Source organism: Oncorhynchus mykiss, chromosome 26, assembly GCF_013265735.2.
Source record: "Oncorhynchus mykiss isolate Arlee chromosome 26, USDA_OmykA_1.1, whole genome shotgun sequence".
NCBI lineage: Eukaryota > Metazoa > Chordata > Actinopteri > Salmoniformes > Salmonidae > Oncorhynchus > Oncorhynchus mykiss.
Window position 1 is genome coordinate 32,874,863 of NC_048590.1, and position 25,610 is coordinate 32,900,472.

The 25,610-nt window shown below is 45.8% G+C and overlaps 2 protein-coding genes across 4 annotated transcripts in view; both read left to right on the forward strand.

Moving 5' to 3' along the window:
• Window positions 1-3,927, forward strand: part of LOC110506667 (diacylglycerol lipase-alpha) — a 42,764-nt gene extending 38,837 nt beyond the window's left edge. For both annotated transcript variants that reach the window (XM_021586457.2, XM_021586458.2), the window contains one exon: window positions 382-3,927. In XM_021586457.2, coding sequence (XP_021442132.2) covers window positions 382-1,462 — 1,081 coding nt within the window. In that variant the 3' untranslated portion in view covers window positions 1,463-3,927. The remainder of the gene's footprint in view (window positions 1-381) is intronic.
• A 427-nt stretch (window positions 3,928-4,354) lies between these two features.
• LOC110506669 (exostosin-2) lies at window positions 4,355-25,610 on the forward strand. Of its 2 annotated transcripts, XM_036964478.1 has the most exons (15): window positions 4,355-4,564; window positions 5,176-5,497; window positions 5,640-5,863; window positions 6,070-6,159; window positions 7,211-7,327; window positions 7,512-7,707; window positions 8,479-8,618; window positions 8,782-8,875; window positions 12,805-12,936; window positions 16,635-16,824; window positions 19,355-19,521; window positions 20,186-20,329; window positions 20,655-20,783; window positions 22,099-22,181; window positions 22,360-25,610. In XM_036964478.1, coding segments are annotated over exons 1-15 (2,169 nt in total). In that variant the 5' UTR covers window positions 4,355-4,562; the 3' UTR covers window positions 22,499-25,610. The 2 variants fall into 2 exon arrangements, with proteins under 2 accessions (XP_036820373.1, XP_036820372.1); XM_036964477.1 differs by lacking the exon at window positions 4,355-4,564 and having other exon boundaries at window positions 5,168-5,497.

Consider the following 25,610-nt stretch of genomic DNA (forward strand, 5'->3'; position numbering starts at 1 on the left):
TTTCTCCCATGCACGGTCCTTGCTCTCTGACCCACAGTCATTGGTCTGACTCCAGATCAGTGGCAACGTATTGTAGTACACAGTCCCCTCGTCCCCGTCTGGTTTAGCCCCTGTAGAACAGAAGCAGTCTAGTGACCTGTTAGTGATTGTGAAGTGTGACCGTAACCATTTATCCCTCTCTCCTACCCCTCTGTGCTCCAACCCCTCTCCTCTATCACTCTATCATCTCTATCATCTCTACTCTCTAATACCTCCCTTTCTTTACTCACATCCATCTTATATTATTCCTACCGTATTCTGTCTCCAATGTATTCCCTCCCTCCCCTCTAATCTCCCTCTTTCCTTTGCTCTCATCCTCTTTCCCTCCTTTCCTCCTCTCAGTTCCTGTGCTCGCTCTGAGATATCACTGGATGGCTTTGCGGAGTGCCCCCCTCCCCCAGTGCCAGTGGTTCTGCGGGGGGCCAGGGAGCGCCTTACCGTGGAGCTGAGGGACCGCCACGCCCCCCTGGCCGTGATGGAGAGCCTGTCAGACGCCGAGTCCCTCTACAGCCTGGACTCCCGACGCTCCTCAGCTGCACTCAGGGGCTCGCCCATGCTGGGGTGCCTCCCCTTCCAACTGAATGCACCTATCCCTGAGGAGAACCCCTCTCTCAGCTCCCGCACCGAGCTGCTGGCTGCCGACTGCCTCTACCAGGCCACCCCAGAGCACGAGCTGGGAGAGGCAGGACCTTACTTCACTCCTCTGGGATCTGGCTCCACCCCAGACTACCCCATGCGGCTCTCCCCTTCCACCCCGCACTATAGTGGCCACCACTCCCCAGCACCACTGGCCCAGAGTGTCGTAGGTCAGCCTTTCACACAAAAAGAGCCTTGTGTCGTCCCTTGCCATCAAATGCCTGGCATTTACAGCCCAGGCAGCACCCCTAATGCTCCCCTCAGCCCACGGATCAGCCATGAGGAGGAGGAGGAGGAGGGAGTAGAGGTAGAAGGATGGGAAACAGAGACAGGAGAGTCACATCCCTCCTCCTCCACTCCTCCAGCCCAGCTGTCCAACGGCAACCCTAGCCAGGCAGTGCTGGAGTTTGCACAGTACCTGGACTCTCTCTTTAGGCTGGATGGCAGTGGCTCACCACCTCTGGAGTTGTCTGACGGGGAGTCTGAGTCCGGTCGGGGGTCGTATGGTCAGGGAGAGGGGCCAGTGGAAGGACCGAGGGGGGACGATACACAGCTTCTGGCTCGGGCCACAATGGAGCCTAACCTGGTCCCCAAGCCCCCGCGTACCTTTGCTGGATCTGCTGACCCTTCCTCTGGCATCTCCCTCTCACCCTCATTCCCTCTCTCTTCCTCTGGTGAGCTCAATGACCTCTCTCCCGCCGACGGAGCACCCCTTCCCACGCACTCACTACGAACCTCCACTCCCTGTCCCTACCCTGAAGAAAACACACTGGCGTCTATGGTATAGTGGCCCACTCAGTCCCTCCGTGACTCTTTCTCTCTCCTCTTTCCTTATTCCGTTGCTGCATCTATCTGATGTTAAAGTATCACTGAACATGCATGCGATGGAATGCAATCTGCTATGCTGTTACAGTACCTTACAAAGACATGACATGGCAGACCATAATGAATAAGACTGAGATGAAAAACTCTTGTTCCATTTTCAGGTGTCAAAAGCTGTGTAAAGCATTTTCACTGCTATTGTAATAAACATTTTAATTTCTGTCTGCATGCCAGGGGCCTGTTCTGCTTTGGGGTGAATAGCCTTACCACTGACTGTCATTCCAACACACACTATCTCACATCAACACATGGTAGCATACAGCCCTGCAGTGACGTGACTTTATCAAATGGGAGACAACTGAACAGGGATAGGGAGGAGTTAGACACTAGGTGGGGTTTTTATTGGCACATAATCACAATTAACTTACCCTCCTCCTTCATCAGCTCCTAAAGCTTATTCCTCTTTAATATCAGGAAAGTTAAAAAAAACGGAGACAGATGCTGAACAATAGAGAGGAGAGAGAGGAGACGTTTTGTTTCTCAGGTCTATCAGGGAATGACAGTGTGGAAGAGAAGGAGTGTCGATCATAGAGAATTGATGTGTCTTAAAACAGTGATTGTGACAAATGTTAAGAATGTGATTTTGGTCTTTGGTTGTCTTTTATAGCATGAGGAACGTAGTATCCATTTTGTTTAACAGAACTCACTCGTCAGTCAGTAACTCTTACTAACATACGGACCATCTCACACACATCAAAATGCACAATTTGCCCCCTTTTTGCCCAAAAATGTATTGCCAAATGTATTTATAAGATGTGATATTGTTTATGTTTGTGAAATACTGTAAAATGTACACTTTGACAAAACAAAGATACAGGTTTCAAGTTTAACTCCGAGAGGGAGAAGATACATTTTGGTATCGCTCCCTTTTAATAGCCAATCAGTCTATTCCTGTTCAAACTGTGTTAAAACGCCCTGGAGAAGATGAGGAAGCTATCCCAACACCACTGCCATGGCGCATATCTCCCAAAACATGTCTCTCTCTAAGTGTTTGTACCAAGCCAATTATGCTATTTAAAAAAAACATGAGATGCACTGTAGGAGATTGTTCCTCTTAAAGGGGTCTTGCTGAGGTACACAATTATGTCAATGACTTCTATGTCTTTGGTTCCCTTTAAACTGGTTCATCTCAAGCATATTGAGGTTGAACTGTACGGGTTGTAGTGCCCACTTTCACTACATTTTACAAACATATTTCATATCAGTTGTATTTGTTGGATCAGACATACTACATTATTTATTACTGTTGTTTCTTACTATTATTGATGTTATTATTATCCTTATTATTACTCTTGTAACAGTTTGGTTTGCGTTCTATGAGTTCGGCTTTCAGTTGCTGGGAAAGGCTGGTGAATTTCAGCCGACTCTCAAAATAAGGGAATATCTCTGTGGGAAAATAACTCTGTCCAAGTGAAAAAGTACTGGGTGTCAACATCACAGGAGGTTGGTGCCACCTTAATTGGGGAGGACGAGCTCTTGGTAATAGCTGGAGCGGAATTATCGGAATGGTATCAAAAACATGGTTTCTATGTGTTTGATTCCATTCGCTCTGTTCCAGCCATTATTATGAGCCTTTCACCACTCAGCAGCCTCCACTAGCTGCCATGGTGATGGCAGAAAGACAGATTCTATAATAGGAAGTGGGGTCATTACAGTGACCTATGATACAATACATCCATTATGAAGGGGTCACTGTGGTGACCTATAGAAGCTGTACTCTTAGAATTGGCTTTGCTGTGGTGTCACTCAACAGGCCTCACTCTGTGGCCAGATTACAGTTTGACACCACCCAAATCCATGCTCTCACAGCAGTCTCTACTGTGCCAGCACAGTGTTGAACAACCAGTGTGAAATAGCTTTGCTGCAGTGGGTCACGGCCCAGTGTAGGCAATATCAGCACCACCATAGAAAGATGCCACATTCCCTTTTCACCATGACATGTACAGCAGTGTCTTCTTTGTCCTTATTTATATGCAGATGTCTTGTTTCCTGTCTTTGTAAAAGATAAATAAAAAATATTAAATATAAATAAAATAACGTAGAAAATGACTGTATTACGATAACAGGTATATTACAAATCTATATCAATATTGACATTATATAGAAAAAGTACAAATGTATGGAGAAGAAAAATGAATATATTTAGTGAGAACGATCTATATGACAGATTATTGGCAGAATTGAACTAAATTGATAACTGATTTAGAAATTGGTCTGTGTTGACAGATAAATAATTCAATGATGTCTTGTCCATGTTTACCTGGTTTCCTACCCTTTCCTTCCTGTCCCAGATTGAGAATGTATTTAACCCCCGCCACCCCTCACTGCCCTGCCTGTAATGGAATAAAGCAAAACCAATTTTAAAGAGAATTACTTGGAACTTTTTTTAAATGTAATTTCTATTTGCTAACCTCTCAACAAGCTGCATATATATATATATATATATTTTTTTAGCTAGATAGGCCTACCATAATGGTGGTTGTGCGGTGGGAGAACAGTGGTAGCAACCTACATAACAGCCCAAATGTCAGCTGGCTTTGGTTTGAAATGATCTCGGCCCTATCTGGATGTCTGACATTATGCTTCTGTTGATTGCACATTCAAGTAAATATTCACATGTAAATTATAAAGTCATATATAGCTATTTCATGCCAGGTTATAGCTATCCATTCACAAATTAAGTTAAAGAGACAGTATAATTAAGTGGAGAAAAACAATGTCTCTTGTGAAATAAATCTATATGCTACTGGGTGGGTGTGATGATACTCCGCCTTAGTAGGTGGGACTATAGCCAGTGCATGCAGAGTCGCCCACGGGTTTCTGACAGGCGAAGAAGAGTTCCACTTCCGGAAATCAAATTATTCACACGATAGCTAATTAAACGGTATTGATGTTATCTACCTAACGTTAAATGTATAAAAACTATACATTATGGCTTTGCCGCTTAGCTAAGAAGAGGGTATGAATTAACAGTTTGTGATCGACTTCGCACCGGTCAAGCGTGAATGTAAGTTTACTGATCAAATCGAAGTCTGCTGCATAAACATGCTAGCTAGTTAAGCTTGAAGCTAGCTGGCCACTTGTTTTTACTTTTCAAGATTTCAGTTTATCATGAGAAGTGTGATGTTAGCTAGCTACATACACTATATATATAGTTGGTATTTTATAATAAACGCCGACTAAACTAGTTGCTTTTCGCGAATCTATTAAGTTTTCATTGATCGTCAATATAGCTAACTCGTCAACCAGTCTGCTAGCTAAATTGAGTTTGCTGCCAGTGTATTTAAGTTATATTAGATAGTTGTTCAGTTTAGCCTGTTATCGTTAGCTAGTTTTACCTCACAGAATGCCTTTGATTGACAGCTAATGTTGTAAGCGGTCACTGGGTTAAAGTCGTTACGTAGTTTTTTATAAAGAGACCTGATTGGCTCTTTTAGGCAAGGCCAAGTAACGTTACAGTAACTTGTTTATTTCTTGCTGTAACAGTAGTCCAACATGGCTTCATTTCATCTAGGAGAGGAAGTCATTTTAGACTGTTGATACATACCCTGGCAGTGTGTCAACGGACCAGGAGCCATATATTTATTTCTGTCTCTCTCAAAATTGTTGAATGGTCAGGCTCAGCATGTGCGCGTCTGGAAAGTACAGTTCACGGGGCCCGGCTCTGATTCCACGGATGAAAACCAAGCACCGCATCTACTACATCACCCTGTTCTCTGTGGTGCTGTTGGGACTCATCGCCACAGGGATGTTCCAGTTCTGGCCACACTCCATCGAATCAACGGCAGACTGGAGCCTGGACCGACGCAGCGTGCACGATGCACCTCTCGTCCAACTGCCTGTCTCCAACCCTATTCCTGAGAGAGGGGACCTTAGCTGCAGAATGCACACTTGTTTTGATGTGTATCGATGTGGCTACAACCCTAAGAATAGAATCAAGGTGTGCCTAGTTTCCATCATCACATGTCACAAATTACAGATACGTGAAGTTAGTTTCATCTGCTATTGTTAGTCTCTGAACCTTGTCTTTTGAACCAACAGCAGCTAAAGTGGACCATCATAAATGACCCTCTGTCTGGCAGGTGTACATCTATCCTCTGCAGCGTTTTGTGGATGAGGGAGGAGTGCCAATCAGCAGCACAGGCCTGTCTCGAGAATACAATGACCTGCTCAGTGCCATCTCCGACAGTGAGTTCTACACTGATGATGTCACCAGGGCATGCCTATTCGTGCCCTCTATTGATGTGCTCAATCAGAACTCTCTGCGCATCCGGGAGACTGCCCAGGCTCTGGCCATGCTCCCCAGGTAACCTTTCCTGCACACTGCTCGGGTCGCACTGTTATCTCCTCCACCCGAAGCTGGGAGTTCTCTTCATATGTATTTATCCTTCTTTACCCTCTGTCATTCATCCTTCCCCCGCTCTCATCTACCACATTGATCTATCAGCCCATTTCAGATATCTAAGTGCACACATTTGTCGGTTTTTGACCCCTAAAGATGTTTGTTTCCAGGTGGGACAAAGGGATGAACCACCTTCTGTTCAACATGTTACCTGGAGGACCTCCAGACTACAACACAGCCCTTGATGTACCAAGAGACAGGTAACCTTAATAAACCCAGCACAGGAAAAATGAAAGTCAATTACAATGAACATAGTTGGATAAACTCACATTATTGTTTTTTTGTTCATCAACCAACCTTGACTTCCAGCTAATATTTACTCCAGCGTGAATAATCAGTGTTTGTTAGCAGAGTTACTGCCAGGCACATATTGTTCTACCAAGACCACCACTAGAGGGAAGCATGGCGTTATCTTAGCTTTCAGTTTTCTTTCCGTGTCCTTTAGTCTGATGTTATGTTCAGAGATTTATACATTTTTTATTTTTGTTAAATTGACTCATAGTTTTTATTAAATTAGTTTTTTCGCTCCATATTTTGTAGTTTGACTTGACTAGCTAATCCAGATTCAGTTCCATCTTATCTCCAACACAACTACAGTACTTGCATATAATTACAGGGGGGCTTGAAAAATATTCAACTAAGATGAACGTACTACTTAAAAGTAGTCCAGAGATGACAGAACCTCTAGCGGCCTTGAGCGGGCAGACATCCTCATCTCCTGGTATTTACTGCCACAGAGAGAGGCCATGTTTCCCAGCCTTGCTCTTGGCTGCTCGCTCCTTTTGGGTGGAAAAGGTGGGTTTTATGAACCGAAAGCCCTGAGACGATGAACACTTATCTGGAGCTGTAGGGAATTTCCTGGGCTCATCCAGCTGTGCTCCATTTGGCGTGGGGCCTCATCAGAACCAGCTGTGTGTGTGTATATATAGGCCAGTGTGTGTGCGTGAGGTTGTCCTTGCATCCACAGGTAGGACGCCATAAAGATTGTTCGTCAGTTCTCATGTAACCATTACATATACACATCTCCAAAAGGATGAGGTTTAGGCAGCCTATTTTTGTCCAGGTGAATACTTCTTAATCTTCATGTTACTCAATAGCGTTGTTCAGCAGATATGACAAGAAACAGCCAGGGTATCTGCACATCTGTCATGTATTGTCTTGCTGCAAAGTTCTGTATAGCTGTCTCTTCTCTCCGTCTTAACTAAGTAAGCCTATGTGACAGTGGTGTAACATTGGATACGTGTGTTATAGGGCTCTGCTTGCAGGGGGAGGCTTCTCCACGTGGACCTACAGGCAGGGTTATGACGTCAGCATCCCTGTGTACAGCCCTCTGTCTGCAGACGTAGAGCTGCCCGAGAGACAGCCTGGGTGAGCAGCAACACCACCGCCCACACTTCCGCACCTAGATTAGGACTCTTATCGCTTCCTCAAGCAAGACAACAGGCATCCTCACTTCATGTGACAGTGGGAACATTTGGGAAGTTATCTTTTAAAGTCACCATCGACCACAGAGATTTACATTGTTTCTAATGGTGTCCCCGTCCCGTTGCAGGCCCCGGCGCTACTTCATTCTGTCGTCTCAGACGGCCATCCACCGTGAGTACCGGGCAGAGCTGGAGAGGCTGAAGGAGGAGAACGGGGAGGCTCTGCTCCTCCTGGACAAGTGCAGCAACCTCTCTCAGGGAGTCGCCTCAGCGAGGAAACGCTGCTACAAGGGCCAGGTGTTCGACTACCCCCTGATCCTCCAGGTGAGACGCACACAGAGACCTGCTACCATTTAGACTAACATGTACACACACTTGTAGACATTACACAGCTTAGGGGGAAATTGATGTTTAACATTGATAATGACCATGCAGATCTGACTTAAATGCATTTAAGAGGGCTCTGCTCAGCTGTGTAGGTCATCTCTAAGAGTTAGCAGTCTATCTATGTGGGTAACTTTATGCAGAGTATACCTGGGAAACTACAACAATGCCTGTGGCAGTCAGTCAGCCAGTGTGCCTCTCTGCGTTGTCTGTCTGCTCAGAGTGCATCTCCAGCCCGTCTCTGGCCTGTCTAGACAGGAAGTGTGCTTATCATCTGGTATGGGTGCAGCATAGCCGCACATCTGGGGTACGTCCCACCAAGGAGAGGTACTAGAGGGGTGGAGGTTGATGGTGTGGTGGCAGAATCTCAGTGAAAGCACCCCCCTTCTCCACCTCTGATATTGGAAAGGTTCGCTATAAGTGATGCCTGTATTTTAGAATAATATTTTAGGTTGCCTGCTTGTATACTTTTAACATCTGTAATTGGTCCACCATGACATTGCCCTCCCCACCCTAAACTCTTCCATATGGGAGGCAACATCGACAGTTCATGCAGTCATTTGACCAAACACAAGCTGCTCACTAATATTGTGTTAGTCTGTTTTTGACCCGTCTAAGCTTTCTTAGTTTGGCGACGGCTATGTCATTAAACTATGTACTGTTGATATGGCTATGATACTGTAATACCTCGTGGTAATCTGTGTTCCCCAGGAGTCGTCGTTCTGTGTGGTGCTGCGTGGGGCTCGGCTGGGACAGGCCACCCTCAGTGATGTGCTGCAGGCTGGCTGTGTCCCTGTCATCCTAGCAGACTCCTACATCCTGCCCTTCTCTGAGGTCCTCGACTGGAAGAGGTCTGCTAAAGACACTGCTCATGATCTCACTCCAACTTCAACACATATCTCTGCATTAGATTTTCTGAGCTCGTATTGGGATTTCTGATCTAGTTTAATAACAGTGGCCGTGTTTGCCATTGATACTGACTGACATTTGTGTGTGTGTGTGTGTATTGTACAGGGCATCCGTGGTCATTCCAGAGGAGAAGCTCCCAGAGATGTACACCATCTTGAAGAGTATCCCTCACAGGCAGGTGGAGGAGATGCAAAGACAGGTGACAGTCAGATCACAGCTTTTCTTCAGCGAACATTCAAATAGACTGAATCCCTTTCCTGGGGATTTTTCTATGCACATATAGGGAAATGCAGTCTTTATAGAGTTGTAGTAATAGTCTATTTCCAGATGAATACGCCTCAGGAGAAAGTGCCTCCGGCCCTCTCAGGTTAAGTTAGTGTGAAGACGGGGTCAAAGGAGCTGTGACATTCACGCTCCCATTCCAACCTGGGAGACGCGTGCCTCACTGTCGGCCCAATGGAAGCCATAACACAGGCAGACTGAAGGGTGAGAGACACGTTGTAATGGGCCCTTAGGATGAGAGTTTCTGTCCTGTTGTCTGTTTGGATTGTCTCGTCATGTTCCCAATCTTGATTAAAAAGCTCTTAATAAAGGTTCTTCAGTGTTAGTTTCAGTCGCGCCAAATCAATGACAAATCCCCTCCTTTCACTGGTCCAACTGAGCCTCAATAAACAGAAGTGAAAGCCCTCAGAGAGCTCTGCACGTCCAAGCTGTTTCTCATTCCCTTGTATCAACGCTAGTCCATTTACCAATTAGACTGGCCAAACAGACATATCAGCCCCACAGCTCAGAAACCCTGTTGGAGTTGTTTCATTCGCCAAGCCTTGAACATGTCTTCCCTTGAGGCTCCCCCTCCTGTCTCTGTAGCTGTGGGGATCTGAAATGCTTATCCACTGCTCTTAGTGTTTCTCTGACAGTTTGTCTGTGTCTAGGGCTTGGAATTTAGTAATGAGATGTGTAATCAGTTGTCTTCCTGTCAGGAAAAGGTTCTCAGTAGAGATGAGGACTGATAAGGATTGTAGTTTGTTTGGAGTAAAAAAAAATACTGATAATAAACATTGTATCAATTCACTGGAGATCAGAGGAACACAACCAAATCATATTGGTCTGAGTTGAGTAGTGAGTACATCTTAAGCCAGGGGAACGTGAGGCGTAGGTATGTCACTGCCATGCGCGTGCCTGTGGCCCCTGCAGGACTGACTGGAGGAGGGTGTTGGAGCTGGGCTCAGGACGTGTACGGGTGGGGTGGGGCCGGAGCACAAAGGCCCATCTTATCCAGGATTTATGGGGCGCCGTAGAGCCCATTCCAAATCAGTCCACACCTGTACACATCTGGAGAGACTCCTCACTCACATTCACTGGCTGGAGAGGAGAGGACACTGGGAATCACTGAGTTGGTCCCCCATAAAGACTTGACATTGTCAATAGTATAGACAACACATTGTCAACTCTAACTCACTTGGACGTGTGCAAAATTATGTATTTTTTCTTCCCTTAAATTTTTCTAAGAGCTGTAGGAAGATATATATTTTTTTCTGATTGATCTTATTGAAGAGCTGAAGTGAAGTATTTACTCACTGTACAACAGAGAGCCTAACTGCCTTTCCCTCCTCAGTGGTTCTGAATTCCACACTGTCATCTTCAGTCCTTTATGGGTTTAAAAGGTCTCTGACCATATGGCTAGTATGCCTAAAATACACACTGCTGATCTTTTTTCCACTAATTGGTCTTTTGACCAATCACATCAGCTGTGAAAAAGATCTGATGTGATTGGTCAAAAGGCCAATTAGTGGAAAAAAGATCAGAATAACACAGCCTTACTCATGATGACTGTGTCAGCTTTGATTGACTATCTGTATGATATACTAAGTCCTGAATTGAATGATAATTGGATAATTGAGGAGACATTCTGTCTCACTTATACAGGGCCTCACAACTAAGGTCAAATGTAAAACTCCTAATCCATCAGTAGCCAGCAGCATCATTTCAGGAGAAAAAAAGGATTTCAACATTTGATGTGGTAGTATCCACATAGCTCACAATTTGGGACCTAAGTGCTTAACAGCTGCTAAATGTTAGTGGTGGTCACCTGAGGCTTTCCTCTGAGCCTTGTTTGTATCAGACCCTAGGAATAGAATACATGCTTTGTTAGATCAGTACAGCTGAAATTAGTACTTGTCAATCACAGGGCTGCAGCTATAGTACCAAGCCCAATGTAATCCTGTCTGAACCCTCCCTGTCTAAAAGGAGTTGACGGACAGCAGAGTATAGCTAGAGAAAGAGATGGTGGACTGGGTCATTCCCTTGACCCTGGTCGTGAAATTCTGGCTATTATTATGATTTCTCAGTCCCACAGGAACCACTATTGATGATCAGTTGTCTGTCATTGTGGTAATACTACAATGTCCTCCTAAGCAAGTTTGTGCTAAGTAATTGTTCACCATGACAATTTTACTTTTACAATATTTATATCTTATTAAGAGGTGCAAGTAGTTACATTTATTTTAGTTTCAGTAGCCTAGATTAACCAAATCAGTTTTGAATTGATGGATGTTGTTTATGGTCCAAGTCCAAGAACACCTCAAAGAGAGTTCAGTCTCCTTAGTCCAGCGCTGTATGTTAGAGGAAGGGAACGACAGTGCTGCAGTGAAGCAGACCCCTCTGCCCTTTTTCTCTGCTGTGACTCCGTCTCTTCTTCCCTCATAAAAATTCCTGCAGGCGCTGGGAGGGGGCGGAGCGGGCCTCTTAGGCCGGAGCAGTTTGCTTTTTGCCTCCTCCCGGTCGGAAAGGAAACTTTCATCACTGGCTGATTTATGGGCCGTTGGGTTCCCCTGAGATTAGAAAGTCTTTTTGAATACTCCTCACCCCCTCCATAAAAATAAACGCTGTTTTTGTATTTCTCCTGTGTTAAAGGGGACTAAGGATGGGGGTGTGGAGTGGGGGCTGGTCCCTTCTCATGTGCTGCTGAGAGCTCTCTGGACTATACGACAACAAAAACACCAGGCCAAGCTGCTCCACTGCTATGGAAGGACAGAGCCCTGTAGCCAGGCCAAGACTACCACAGCTCTAGCAAAACGGTTGGCTCATTGGCTAAGCTGTAGCAGCCAATGCTATCACTGTGTTTGCTGCATTGCAGTTTTCCTTTTGTGCACTGTTGTTGCTGTTGTCTATTTGTTGCTTGATCCTCCTCTGCTCCTAATCCAAAACAGAGGAGATCGTCTTCAGCTGGGGGTCTTATTCTCACCCAACAAATATGCTATTAATATCTTGAGTTTCTGGCTGTGCGAATAGTTTCCGGGGTGTGCTCTGGCTAACCAGTCAAATGTCAGTTGGAGTTGAGGGATCCAGTATGGACCTCCGACATGTGCTTGTTAAAGTGTGCTGCACTCAGGGTCACCTAGGACCTGCTGAGTTGGAGTCAGGTCACACTGACATGGTGCCTCCTGGCAGGAGACAGTTCTGTTTTAATGATCATTAACTCTTATGGGCTCCTCTCCCTCCATAGCTGTCCCTTGATGTCTCCTAATGGATCAGTGGGAGGGGAGCACCAAGGAAGCTGGGGTGCTACCTGGGGATGTTGTACTAGTAACATCTGCATTGAAATATGATTGACTGCTAGGCTGCACCTTCCCCTCGGGCACTGTAATGCTCCTTGTTGTTACCATGGACTAGTAGTGAAAACTAAAAGTAGATGTGTACATAGTTTGCATACATCTTGGATCAAACATGTATTATAGTCCCAATGGGCCTTAAGCAGGGGGTCCCAACCAGGTTTACTAGGACCACTGGGGGTACTTGAGAAGACTCATGAGACCATAGGTCTACTGGTAAAAATACACATGAGGGGGTACTACTGGAAGAGTAAAATACAGTAGCAGAAAGAGGTTGGAACCACTGGCCAGGTTGATATTTGGCTGCCCTGTGCTTTGAAAGTCAGGTGAGTTGTAGAAGGTCTTGGCCTGCTGTAGGACAGATGCTGTTAGAGATTCTAACCATCTAGAGCAGTCCTTCCTGTTCTCCAGTCACTGGGATGCCTTCTGAATGTGTGTTCATGTTCATGACAACTTGTCTGTTTGTCCAGGGCCCAGACCATATGTTTTTACTCCAAAACAACTCTGTTCTCCTCAGGCCCGCTGGTTCTGGGACGCTTACTTCAGCTCCATGAAGGCCATCGGTATGACAACGCTTCAGATCATCAATGACCGCATCTACCCCTATGCTGCCCGCACCTACGAACAGTGGAACAACCCCCCTGTGGTGGTGAGTAATCCTCTAGTTGCTAGGTCTTTAAAGAGTGGAAAGATGCGTTTTAGGCTAGATGTGTTTTAACATGATTGGATACCTCAGTCTTCCATTGGAGCCTGCTATAATCTATGCCCCTCTAGCCTACACCACTAATAATGTTATTGTTTTTTACTGCGGTTAACCACTGAATCTTCTTAGACATACGAGTCATATTTATGGGGGTGCAGTCTGCAGTGTCTGGTATTGATGTGTGACCTGACACTACTGTGCTGGCCTCTCAAAACAGAAAAACACAGTGACTGACTCCCTCAGTGACAGATATGACAGTTTTCCCAGGTAAGTCTTTCCCAGTGTATCGGCTGGGTGGCAGGCCAGCTTCCTCTTTATAGGTCCCTTTCTCCACACATGTAGTCTAGCGGTCTTTGGCTGCTTGGTAAACACCCAGTACTGCTGAAACAGCCAGTGTGTTTGTGTCAGCAGTTCTGCACTGGGAGGATGCCTCCAGTGCGGTGAAAAATACATGCCTTAGTGTTTGAGTCATTGTGTATGTGTGAGAGAACACGGTTTAAGGAGTGTTCGTGTGTGTGTGTGTGTGTGTGTGTGTGTAAGTAACCTCTCTGTGGTTGTGGGAGTGTGGGGATGCAGACAGCTTGGCTCAGCTATCACCTCTCAGGGGCTGTTAATCAGCCCTGCCTGATCTGCTGCAGTCCCCAAAGACATCACATGCAGCTCCGCCCTCCGTCCTGTCTGTCTGTCTGTGGCCCATGTTCCTCCTCTTATTGGACAGTCCTACCAATGGTTTGTGATATGTTGGTCTGAACAAGTCAGCTGACTCTGACTGAAGGTATGTTTACAACACTTGGCTTCTCGGAGTAATTCAAAGCTCTTCAAGACTAATTACTTTCTACTCTAGCCAACTGCTCAATCACAGCTAGTATTGCCTTTTTCTTTGGAGTGGGTAGCTGGTTAAGCAACAGTTACACTTGACATTACCCACCTCTCTCTGTCAGACTCCTGTCTGCCTTTTTTCCCAACCAATCGTCATCATTTAGGTGTGCTGTCTCAGCCCCTGCTCACAAGAGGTTAGTTGTGCAGGGCCACAGACCTGTTACCGTTCCAATGCTGGAGAAGTGCTATCTCTACGTATTCAGTGGAAACACATCGAGCAGAATTGGAACAGGACACTAAATAAATCAAGCAGTTGTTTTTTCTCTGCTGTTCTGTATCCTTCGTTCGGGGTCATAATTGAAAGCACATTTCACAGGCTCTCTGCTAGTAGCAGTGCCTTTAGAAGGGTTTTCAGGCTAGGGAGGGACAGACGGGATGCTTTTTGTTCGGCGAAACGGGTAATCCATGGTAGTCACCTGTTCAGCCTCTGAAAGGTGCCTGAAGGTTAGGAGGCTTTGTACCGTAGGGGGCTTTCATATCAGACTGGTTTGGAGTGTTTTTGTCTTCTGAGCTTTGGTGTGTTTTCTCCCTTAGTTTGGAACGGTGTGAACACACAATTGGGTGCACACTAAACAATGCACCGTGGTTTGCTAAAAAGGGTGGTGTCGGTCCAATTAATTACACCTTTCATAGAATGTGTATTCTTGGAAAATGGCAACTGATTATTTCTTAAACTTGACCTTGACCATTAGGGGACATCTAATGTTTGAATTTAGGCTAAGTCGGGGCTTGTTCAGTGGTTTAAATGGGCCAAGAAACCTGGCCAGACGATTCCTTCACTGGTAGAGCGCAGACGAAGCCTGCACTGTGAATGTGCTCATATCAGGACTCTTGAAGATGTGACGGCTTCACCATCTCTGCTTCTCCATTAATCACTGTTAGGCAATCATCACAAACCACACAAATCAAAGCCCCCCTGCTGGCTAGATGGACCTGCCTCCAGTCATCACTGGAGCTGCTGCTACTTCCACATTGCCATTGAAAATCATTTGTTATTGTGGAGAAAACACTGTTTGTCAAACACTCAAATGCCATCTTGTTCTCTATGTTTACAATGATTTGCGTCAATCTACTTTTCCTAACACCACCACAATAATGTATAGCCTAAATCACCCAAATGGCTGCATCATCCCGTTTTTGTGTAAATTGATCATTGTAAGCAGTAAACTAAATTTAACTGGGCTCATTAACATTGGAGAAGTGGCTGTCTTTCTTTCATCTTGTTTATGTCATCTGACAAATGACTTAAGTTGTCCTTTTCCTCTTCATCTCACCACTAATGTGTCACCGTGTTTAGTTTAATTATTTCCCCCTCTGCTTGTATGTCAGTGTCACACCACCCCAGAGAAGTTTCCGTTTGCTAGTAAAGTTGAGCTTTTTTATTTTTATTGGTGAGCACTGACTGATGTAGGGTATATGAGGTGACCATGTTTATGGTGACAGACATGGTGGACGCTGTTGGAAGAGCCACAGAAACACCAGTCTGTCTGTGGTCACCTGTCTGCAGCAGAACAGAGAAGCACTTCAAGAAGCCCACACTTTTATTTCAAATCTCCAATCCCTCCCTATGAGGTTAGCACATGTCTCTAGTGGAGGTCTGGAGGCTTTGGGGGACCTTTGGTACAGTTGATTAAGTCAGCTGCAACCTCCTTTATTTGAAAATGCTACTGTTGTAGTGTTTGACAGTTAATTAAGGGTTAAAACCACATCATCCAGTCAACATAATGCTCCTGCTAACAGAGAACGGTCGCGTTGAAGTTGACCCTGTAGATGAGAGAACCTGCATTGTAGAGCACTTTAAGCTACTGCAGTGAGTCTCCTGTGTCACATGTTGACATATTGTTACTCTTGTATAATCGCGTTACTCAAAATGTCAGTTGTCTATATGTTAGTTCAGAGGTCTGGATTGAGTGTCTCATTGTCCCATTGTGTGTGTATATATATATATTATGTCTCCTTGTGTGTGTCACTGCATCATAGGGCTCTCTGCACTGCCAGTATTTTATTTTACAGCGTCACTTGATCTAGGCTAGGGTCTGCATCTTCCAGAGTTAACGGGCCATTTTAAGACGGGGCCAGGAAGAGGAGCCAAGTCCCACACTGGCAGTAGACAGTCGCCGACACCGTCGCCTGCATCCCCCTGCCTCCCCCCTCTCGCTCTCTCTCTCTCCCCTGCCTCCCCCCTCTCTCTCTCTCCCCCCTGCCCCCCCCCCTCTCTCTCTCCCCTGCCTCCCCCCTCTCTCTCTCCCCACTAAAACTCATCTGGACCTCTGCTGCATGGCGCTCACCAGAGCTTCATGACAAAACGTCACTTATAATATCCCAAAGCAGCAGTGTAGAAACAGCAGGAGAGGCCAAGACTGCCAAGTCAGTGTGTGGACTCAACTTACACATGTACCTGAGATGAGGGTGGAGCTCTTTGTCTCTGTATTACACACTCTCTAAGCTGTGCTCCTGAAACAGCTCCGCTACCGCTCGTTTCTTAGTGTGCTTGGCTTTCCAGACTACTTCACGCTGGGTGCTTGGCATTCCCGGTTGTGAGTCTATTAATCTTTCAAATGAATTAATAGATTATTTCTGTTCCCTAGTAAAGCCATTGTATGGCAATCACTGCAGGTGACTTCACTGCTGAATCAAGCAATGGAATGGCAGCTTAAATCACGATGGAAAACATGTCACAGGCCAGGATGGCAGACAAATGAAGGCATACATACATGCATTGTAGGAGAGCGTGACTAACCTTTTTGGTCTCTTGTCCTCTGTAGAAGTGGTCGAGTGTGAACAGCCCTCTGTTCCTGCCTCTCATCCCACCGAGGTCCCCAGGGTTCACTGCTGTGGTGCTGACCTACGACCGTATCGAGAGCCTCTTCCGGGTCATCACTGAGATCTCCAAGGTTCCCAGCCTGGCCAAGCTACTGGTGGTGTGGAACAACCAGAACAAGAGTCCCCCTGAAGGTGAGCCCTAGGCTGTATTCATTAGCACACACCGTAGCGTAACGTTTTGCAAAATCAATTTTTTTGAGGGGCTGAAACTAAAATACGTTTCTTATTGGACAGGTTTAGGTAGTCCCTCTCCATTTTGGTAGATGTTCTTCTGTTTGGTTCCTCATGAATACACCTCTGATTCTAACCCTCCCTTCCCCATATTGTTCATTAAACCCATTATTGATTCAAATATTACCCTTAAACAAGCACACCAGCAATAGGAGTTTTCATGAGTTAACCTTTTCAGTGACAACGATGATGCTTTGTTGGATGTTTGTTGGATGTTCAAAGATGGGATATTGGTGTTCTGTTTAGATTGCCTTACTTCATAGCTATCATAGAATCCCAAAAAATGTTATCTCTGTTTAGAGATCGACTGAAGTTGGCAGATCGATACACACAAGGAATGGGAAAGTGGCTGAACACTCCATGTTAACTGCCAACTTGATGTGAGAAGAAGTGGTTATTTCACCATGCCATGGTTTAATACACAAGATGGAGCTCTTGATGTGAACCAGATGAGTGATGATAGCTTCAGCAGCCAAGACCCGTCTCTCTATAAGTTTAGACCCTGAAAAGCATGACATGCTCGAGGCTGGAGCCAAACCTCTCTCTGGCTTTGCTTCGTGTTGAGAATCAGGAAACTGGTTCCCTACTCGGTGCTGCAGCAGCCACCTCATTCTAACCTTCCGATGTCAACAGGTCTCCTCAGTACTGGCAAGCCAGACGACGTAGAGGCCTTTCATTCATGTTGATATACTGTCCACTACAGACACTCCACTTCATCAAACAGTGTGCAGTGTTCTGCTAGTGCTGCCTGTCTGTCCTCCTGCCACAGCCCTCATTTAGAGCCCATTAGAGATGTTTCAGAGTAAGCTGATATTAGTCATTATTTATTGTGGCTTTCGCTCTAATGATTCCTCTTAACAAGGCGATTTAGGTATGCGGCTGTTTATGGCGCCCCTTAACACTGACAGCTCAGGGAACGGCAGGGAATGAAATCTGTCCTCTGCATAGAGTTGTGTAATGTAATGAAGCAGCGAGCCACTTTGAAGCTCACTCTAATGGCCCAGTGTTGCCTTTGATTAGAGGCGTCAGTGGAGCCTGGCCAGAGCTTTGTGACCCATTAGAATTAACAAGGGGCCGTTCATGGGTCAACTCAGGGTCTCTGCTTGGGATGAGGACGGATTTCCTCCTCATCCTCACAAGGCCTGATTGTGCTTCTGACATGCACAGAGATTGTACTGTGTTTGTTTGTCATGATTAACTTCATAGTTTATTTGTTCACTCATACAATCTTAGCATTATGACCTGAAGAAACCTGTTTTTCACATTGGTCAAAGACAGTTATGGAGCTGCAGAGCATGAAGGTCGAGGTAACTACAGGAGAGATGGGGATTGCAGCAGGATTCCAGGCTAAATCAGAGCTAAGCTACTAACCTTTGTTTTGGAGATTTCACCCTGCACTGCACACATCTCCCAGCTCATCTTTGGAAAAGAGAGGAGGAAAGAGAGAGAGAGAGAAGAAAGCCCTTGAATATATCACAGCAGTTCTCCCGTTGACAGTTTAGTGTGGAGACGTTCAGAGCTCGTCGGTGGGAGCGCTGCCTGCTTGTCAGGCCCCAGTTAGAGCCTTAATGGGGTGACACATTCTGTGCCATCTGTCTGACTGCTCCGTGCCATGGACACTTCCCAAGCTCACTAAACACTACTTTTAAAAAAGCTAACTTTGTTGCTCTGCCTTGAGAGGAATCTTGGTGTGGTCAGGCTTGCACATGATTCAAGTTGGCGTTGCGATTCGAGTCAGTGATTGTAGTTTTACTGCTAGTGTACTTTCCACTAGGATTGCCATTTTGAAACGTCTCCCTTGATGGCAACCCAACTCCACACCTCTCCAACTGAAGTCTAGATGTTAGTTTGACCTAGAAAACTAGAAGTCTGGTTTGATGTCTTAGGTGTAGGTGGGTGACGCAATATATACTGTCAGATTTGGAATGTGTGGAAGTAGTTTTCACAGTTTGCTTAATGTCTTGCAGCTTCTCAAGTAGCACACAATGCTAACTGACCCGTTTGCCAAGGCCTCCATTGCATTGATAGAATGGATTTTCTATGACCTGTCTGTATAATGTAGTCTTATCATTCATTCCCTTGGTCTCTATCCCTCGGTTAGACTCTCTGACCTGTCTGTATAATGTATTCTTGTCATTCATTCCCTTGGTCTCTGTCCCTCGGTTAGATTCTCTGACCTGTCTGTATAATGTAGTCTTATCACTCATTCCCTTGGTCTCTGTCCCTCGGTTAGATTCTCTGACCTGTCTGTATAATGTAGTCTTATCACTCATTCCCTTGATCTCTGTCCCTCGGTTAGATTCTCTGACCTGTCTGTATAATGTAGTCTTATCACTCATTCCCTTGGTCTCTGTCCCTCGGTTAGATTCTCTGACCTGTCTGTATAATGTAGTCTTATCATTCATTCCCTTGGTCTCTATCCCTCGGTTAGATTCTTTATGGCCGAAGATTGCCGCGCCTCTCAAGGTGGTGCGCACCAAAGAGAACAAGCTCAGCAACCGCTTCTTCCCCTACGACGAGATCGAGACTGAGGCCGTGCTGGCCATCGACGATGACATCATCATGCTGACGTCTGATGAACTACAGTTTGGCTATGAGGTGAGAGAGAGGATACCCTGTATCACGCCTGGGAGATGTCACCCCAAATGTTTGACCTTGGGCTGAGTGCATTCATACTGGCAGGTAAACACAGGCCACTTAGAGCTGACCCCAGAGTTTAAACTCATCCAGGGAGCTTAAGTCAGCCTCCAGTAAGGCTATATGTGAGGCGGCTGCCGGGTGCTGGAGATATGTTTGATGTGTGACAGATGGTGACAGGCCAGAGCTGATGCTGTCCATGCCTACAGCCCAGCTTGGCACTCACCTGAAGGCATTTAGGACCTATTGAGACAATTGAGGACAATTTGAGGATAATGACATGAAATGAGAGGCAGGCTGCTGTGGGGAAGGAAGGCTGTCTGGCACTACTGCCTCTCGCTGGGTCCGATAGCGGGACACGCTGCTGGGCTCCGGTATCCAGTCTCCACACACTTCTCTGCCCATCACAGAGAGGGCCTGTAGCTTTCATCTCTTTAAAGTGAACTTTGGGGCTCAAAGTATCTCCGTGATAGCGGTCTTCTAGCACTACCTTGAAGAAAGTGAAAGGAGGCTACTTGGAATGTTTTTAGTGTTGCCAAATTCCATTAACTTGGAACTTTCCCCAAATTCCTGGAAAACCTGTAATTTGTGTCTAACCGTCTCTTTCCCCCGCCATGTCCCTCAGGTGTGGAGGGAGTTCCCAGACCGGTTGGTGGGGTACCCGGGTCGGCTCCACCTGTGGGACCACGAGATGGGGAAGTGGAAGTACGAGTCCGAGTGGACCAACGAGGTGTCCATGGTTCTGACTGGAGCAGCCTTCTACCACAAGGTTAGCCTCAGACAGAAGCCCCTCCTCCCTCTGTCCCCCTGCCAGGCCCAGTATGGGGAGGGGGCAGGGTTAGGTCACACAGAGAGAGAGAGAGGATGGAAGAGTCATAGGTGAGGTTAGGTTATCTGTCTCACTGTCAACCAAAAGCTTTCCTTTTGATTCAAAGCAAGTACTTCTGAGAAAACACATCCCTCTTTTCAGAGGTTAGACTCATTTATCATGTCACCAGTGAGTAGGATGACATGTATTTCACTATTTATCTGCTTGTAGTTTCCACTGCTTGCTGATTTTGATGTTGAGTAACACTGGCTTCTTTCCTTTCCAGTACTTCAACTACCTGTACACTTACAAGATGCCAGGAGACATCAAGAACTGGGTGGATGCTCATATGAACTGTGAGGATATCGCCATCAACTTCCTGGTGGCCAACATCACTGGCAAGGCCCCCATAAAGGTACAGAACAGTGCACAACGTTGTCCCACCACCTGAACACAACAGTCCTACCCAACCCATTATGCTGACATTAGGTCCTTAGGGGGTCAAATTCAATGTTGTATGTTCACCAGAGCCATGGCTTGCGTCCCGAATTGCATTCTATTCCCTATAATGGTGCACTACTTTTGACCAGAGCCCTATGGGGTGGCATTTGGGACGGAGCTATGTTAATATCTCATTAGGAGCAGTACTACAACATGCACCACATATCAGGAAGCTGAAGGCTGTAACTCCAACTCCCAGAATGCAGAAACATTTGTTTCTTCCTGTCCTGATAGACTCTGTCTCTGATCAGTTCTCACCCCTCTGTGCCCCCTGATACCTCCACCACGCAGTGACCGTGTCCAGGTGCAGAGGCCGCCCCTAAAGCCCAACCTTAACCTCTCTTATCTGGGTGTCACTGACTGCCACTCCTCCTCCGACTATGTTTTCCTAAGCTCACCAGGGCTCACTCACCCCACCGTCAAAGCCATGCCTACTCCCTCCCTCTGTGCCCGCAGTAGGCTACCCCCCCCACCCCACATATCTCCCACACGTCCTCCTCAGAACTGATCTCCTGTCTGGAGTAAGATGGACTGGTGGGGTGGGTGAGACAGAGGAAGGCCATACATCACCCCTTTAATGAGCATACAGCTGTTTCTCCTCGGTATGCAAGCAGCATGCCGTGGCCTTTTAATGACCACTCAGGTATACAGCAGCACAACATCCTCCCTCAGCGCAACAGCCCTCAATCACACTCTGCTGCAACAACCACTGCTGGACCTGCTGTCACAACTAGCATGACTTCATCTAATGGGTTTATCACATTCTAGAGAACTGCAACTTAAAGGGATATTTCAGGATTTGGGCAATGAAGTCCTTAATCTACTTCCCCAGTGTCAGATGAACTAATGGATACCATTTGTATGTCTCTGTCTCCGGTATGAAGGAAGTTGGAGGTAGTTTTGCAAGCCAATGCTAACTAGCATTAGCACAATGATTGTAATTCTATGGTATTTACTTGCATGCTAGCAATTGCGCTAAAGCTAGTTGGCAACATCCTTCAAACTGCATGCAGAGACAAAACGGTATCCACAGGTTCATCTGGAGAAATAGATAAAGGGCTTCATTGCCCAAATCCCGAAGTATCCCTTTAAGCAGTACTGTGACGGTATTAGACCTGTCTCATCAGCACAGGGATTTGATCTCACCACACAGTAGATTCTGTACTGTATGTTTCTTAGTTGTGTAGCAATGGTAGATTTGTAAAGCTCAATGTCCTGGTTCCATTTAGGTGACCCCAAGGAAGAAGTTCAAGTGTCCTGAGTGCACAGCCATTGACGGTCTGTCCCTGGACCAGACACACATGGTAGAGAGGTACGTCCTGCACTGAGCATGCTCATCGCCTAGCTACTCTAGAAATGGTGTGTATATGCCAAATCAATATTCATAGAGGTAGTAGTGGACATACAATATCTGAACGTGTTTTATTTGTATTTTTCCTGTGGTTGATTGCCTCAATGTTAACGCCGGTAACTTCTGTACATTTCCCCAGATCGGAGTGCATCAACAAGTTTGCGTCGGTGTTCGGCACCATGCCCCTGAAGGTAGTGGAACACCGTGCAGACCCAGTCCTCTACAAGGACGACTTCCCAGAGAAGCTCAAGAGTTTCCCCAACATCGGCAGTCTCTGACCGGACAGGGCTGTGGCCCAGCAACCCCCAGACACCCATACATACCCAGCATCTTCTAGTTCAGGGGAGACATAGAAGAGTTTATCTCTGTCCATATAGAACCTGGAAGGTTGTTGTTCTCTGTAGGGTGGTGTGGGGTTGGGAGCCTGTATTGTTTCCTTTCCTAAATACTGGTTTGAATTAGAAGTGGTGAGAGATGAGGTGTGTGTGCTCATTGGTTGGCTGGACAGAATCTACTGTGCGACTGAGAGATGAGGTGTGTGTGCTCATTGGTTGGCTGGACAGAATCTACTGTGCGACTGAGAGATGAGGTGTGCGTGCTCATTGGTTGGCTGGACAGAATCTACTGTGCGACTGAGAGATGAGGTGTGCGTGCTCATTGGTTGGCTGGACAGAATCTACTGTGCGACTGAGAGATGAGGTGTGTGTGCTCATTGGTTGGCTGGACAGAATCTACTGTGCGACTGAGAGATGAGGTGTGTGTGCTCATTGGTTGGCTGGACAGAATCTACTGTGTGACTGAGAGATGAAGTGTGTGTGCTCATTGGTTGGCTGGACAGAATCTACTGTGCGACTGAGAGATGAGGTGTGCGTGCTCATTGGTTGGCTGGACAGAATCTACTGTGCGACTGAGAGATGAGGTGTGCGTGCTCATTGGTTGGCTGGACAGAATCTACTGTGCGACTGAGAGATGAGGTGTGTGTGCTCATTGGTTGGCTGGACAGAATCTACTGTGCGACTGAGAGATGAGGTGTGTGTGCTCATTGGTTGGCTGGACAGAATCTACTGTGCGACTGAGAGATGAGGTGTGTGTGCTCATTGGTTGGCTGGACAGAATCTACTGTGCGACTGAGAGATGAGGTGTGTGTGCTCATTGGTTGGCTGGACAGAATCTACTGTGCGACTGAGAGATGACAAGTCTGTGTATGTCCACTGCTGCTGTATTTGAACCAGAGGCCCCGTGGGCTCTTTGGCTGATCTGGGGTCAGTGTATATAAATCACACCGGTGCTACATGTGAGTCAGGACTGCTGTCTGCCGCTGCTGTCTGCCGCTGCTGTCTGCCAAACACAGCAGTTGTGTAATATGCTGAACAGTAGAGATAATATATCCCATGTCATTTATCTCGAACTGATGAATTTTTTAAAATGATAAATAATATGAGACAAGGTAGTGTTAGAGGGCGCTTCTCGTCTAAGGTCATTTCATGGCATGAGCAATTTTTATTTGTTTAGTGTGAGCACTGCAGAGGTGTATGGTCCGCTTTCTCTGCATAGAGGATATATCGCAAATAATATGTACACTATATATTTACTGCCAACTGTTCTACTGCTAACACTTTTCAAAAGAATGACCGGTATCTGGACATTTGAATGACCTTTTATAAAGTGTTGTGCTTCATAATGAACTATTGCAGTAACATCTAGTCTGGTATAGTAGGGAAGGTACTGTAACTGATGCGGTGACATTGGACTGTCTGCTTCATGGAGATGTAGGCACCAGGTTGTACAACTCCCCAATTTTGATGTCTCTTTTTGTTTTATCTTTCTGTTAGTCTGTGTAGGCTTGCTCATCTCTCTAAAGGAATGTCCTAAGCATTTCAAGTTTGTCAGCACACACTTTTTAAAATGTCAATATTGCCTTTTTTGTTTTGTTTTTTTACTTGTGTAAGGATTGTTGTTTGTGATAAATGTGTCCCAAAATATATATAAATATGACTTAGTGAAGAAATACATGCTAAATAAAGATGTTTTTCATTGGCCTGGGATTAAAGAAAGGAACAATGGTGCTGCCGGACTCCAACCAAGGTGCATGAATTGAGGAGCAAAGTGAAGAGGAAATTCAGCTACTGGAGAACAGAGGAAGTTGAAAAAAACGTAATCGGAAGTGTTCTAGATGTGGATGACGATGTTGTATGCATGTTTATTGGAGTGGTTTTCTCATGCACAGTCACCAGTAGCAAGCCTCTGTGTCAGTCACGCTCTCTGTCCTCATTTTGATTTGGTGAAAGCCCATGTCTGACCAGGGCTGTTGTGACAGCCAGGCCGTGTGCAGCACCACTGTTCAGCCTCGCCTGTCACCTGTTAATACACGCTCCCTAATCCACCCTGTACAATGTCAGCAGTTCAAAGGAACGCTGTTAGTATTTTTGTCGACTGCGTGACATTCTTGGAGGTTAGGAGGTCTCATTTCATCCCTCATGTCTGAAATACTGAGGGATTTTAGGCTGTCACTGCAACTGATGCAATCATGGTACATATGAGGTAGATGATATGTAAATGCAAGAAGATGGACGCGTTTCTTTTTTTACACTAGATTTTTATTGAAGGCCCTCCCACCCCTCCATCCTAATTTATATAGACATCAGTAAAAACAGAACACCAGAATCCCCAAAATCTCCACACACGTTACTACATGTGTTGCCCATTGCTGCAGGACATTGTGAAAACTGCTACTCTTAATGACTCCTCTGAGTCTTGCCATCCTAAAAACATCCCAGTCTTTAAATGTAGGATGTTTCCGTGAGAGTAGGAATCCTTCTGCAGTAGCATCATTCCCACCACACAACAGCATAGAAAGCTTGTCAAAGAGCTCTGACCTCTTTGACTAAATGTGTTTTATTGTTTGTTTAAAGGTCCAATGCAGCCTTTTTAATCGCAATATAGAATTATTTCAGGGTAACAGTAAAGTACCTTACTGTTATTTCAATTCAAATGGTCAAAAAGAAGCAAAAATAACTTCTTAGCAAAGAGCAATTTCTGAAGTGAGAATTTTGCTCGACTGTCTGGGAGTGGTCTGAATGGGGAGGGGAGAACAACACCAGCTGTTATTGGCAGAGCAGGTTGTAACTCTGGTGTTGACACCAGGCAGACCAAAACTCCATCCCACCACAACAGGCTGGCATTTCATGCAATCTTTTCAAACAGCTCTTACACTAAAAGTCCATTATGATTTTCACCATTTCACAGTATTATTACAACCTCATAGTGTGGAATATATAAAAGCAGGAAAATCACGTTTTGGACTGCACTGGATCTTTAAATAATTGGCGGGAACTATATGAAATTACTCGTGACAATTGAAGCTGCACTTCAGTTATCCATTAAAAAAAA

What these genes read in the sequence shown, in the direction of transcription:
- LOC110506669 (XM_036964477.1), top strand. Translation starts at nt 5,168, where the DNA reads ATGGTCAGGCTCAGCATGTGCGCGTCTGGAAAGTACAGTTCACGGGGC. An exon ending in CTTGATGTACCAAGAGACAG is followed by an intron (nt 6,160 to 7,210) that starts GTAACCTTAATA and finishes CGTGTGTTATAG; the next exon opens with GGCTCTGCTTGCAGGGGGAG. An exon ending in AACTACAGTTTGGCTATGAG is followed by an intron (nt 19,522 to 20,185) that starts GTGAGAGAGAGG and finishes CATGTCCCTCAG; the next exon opens with GTGTGGAGGGAGTTCCCAGA.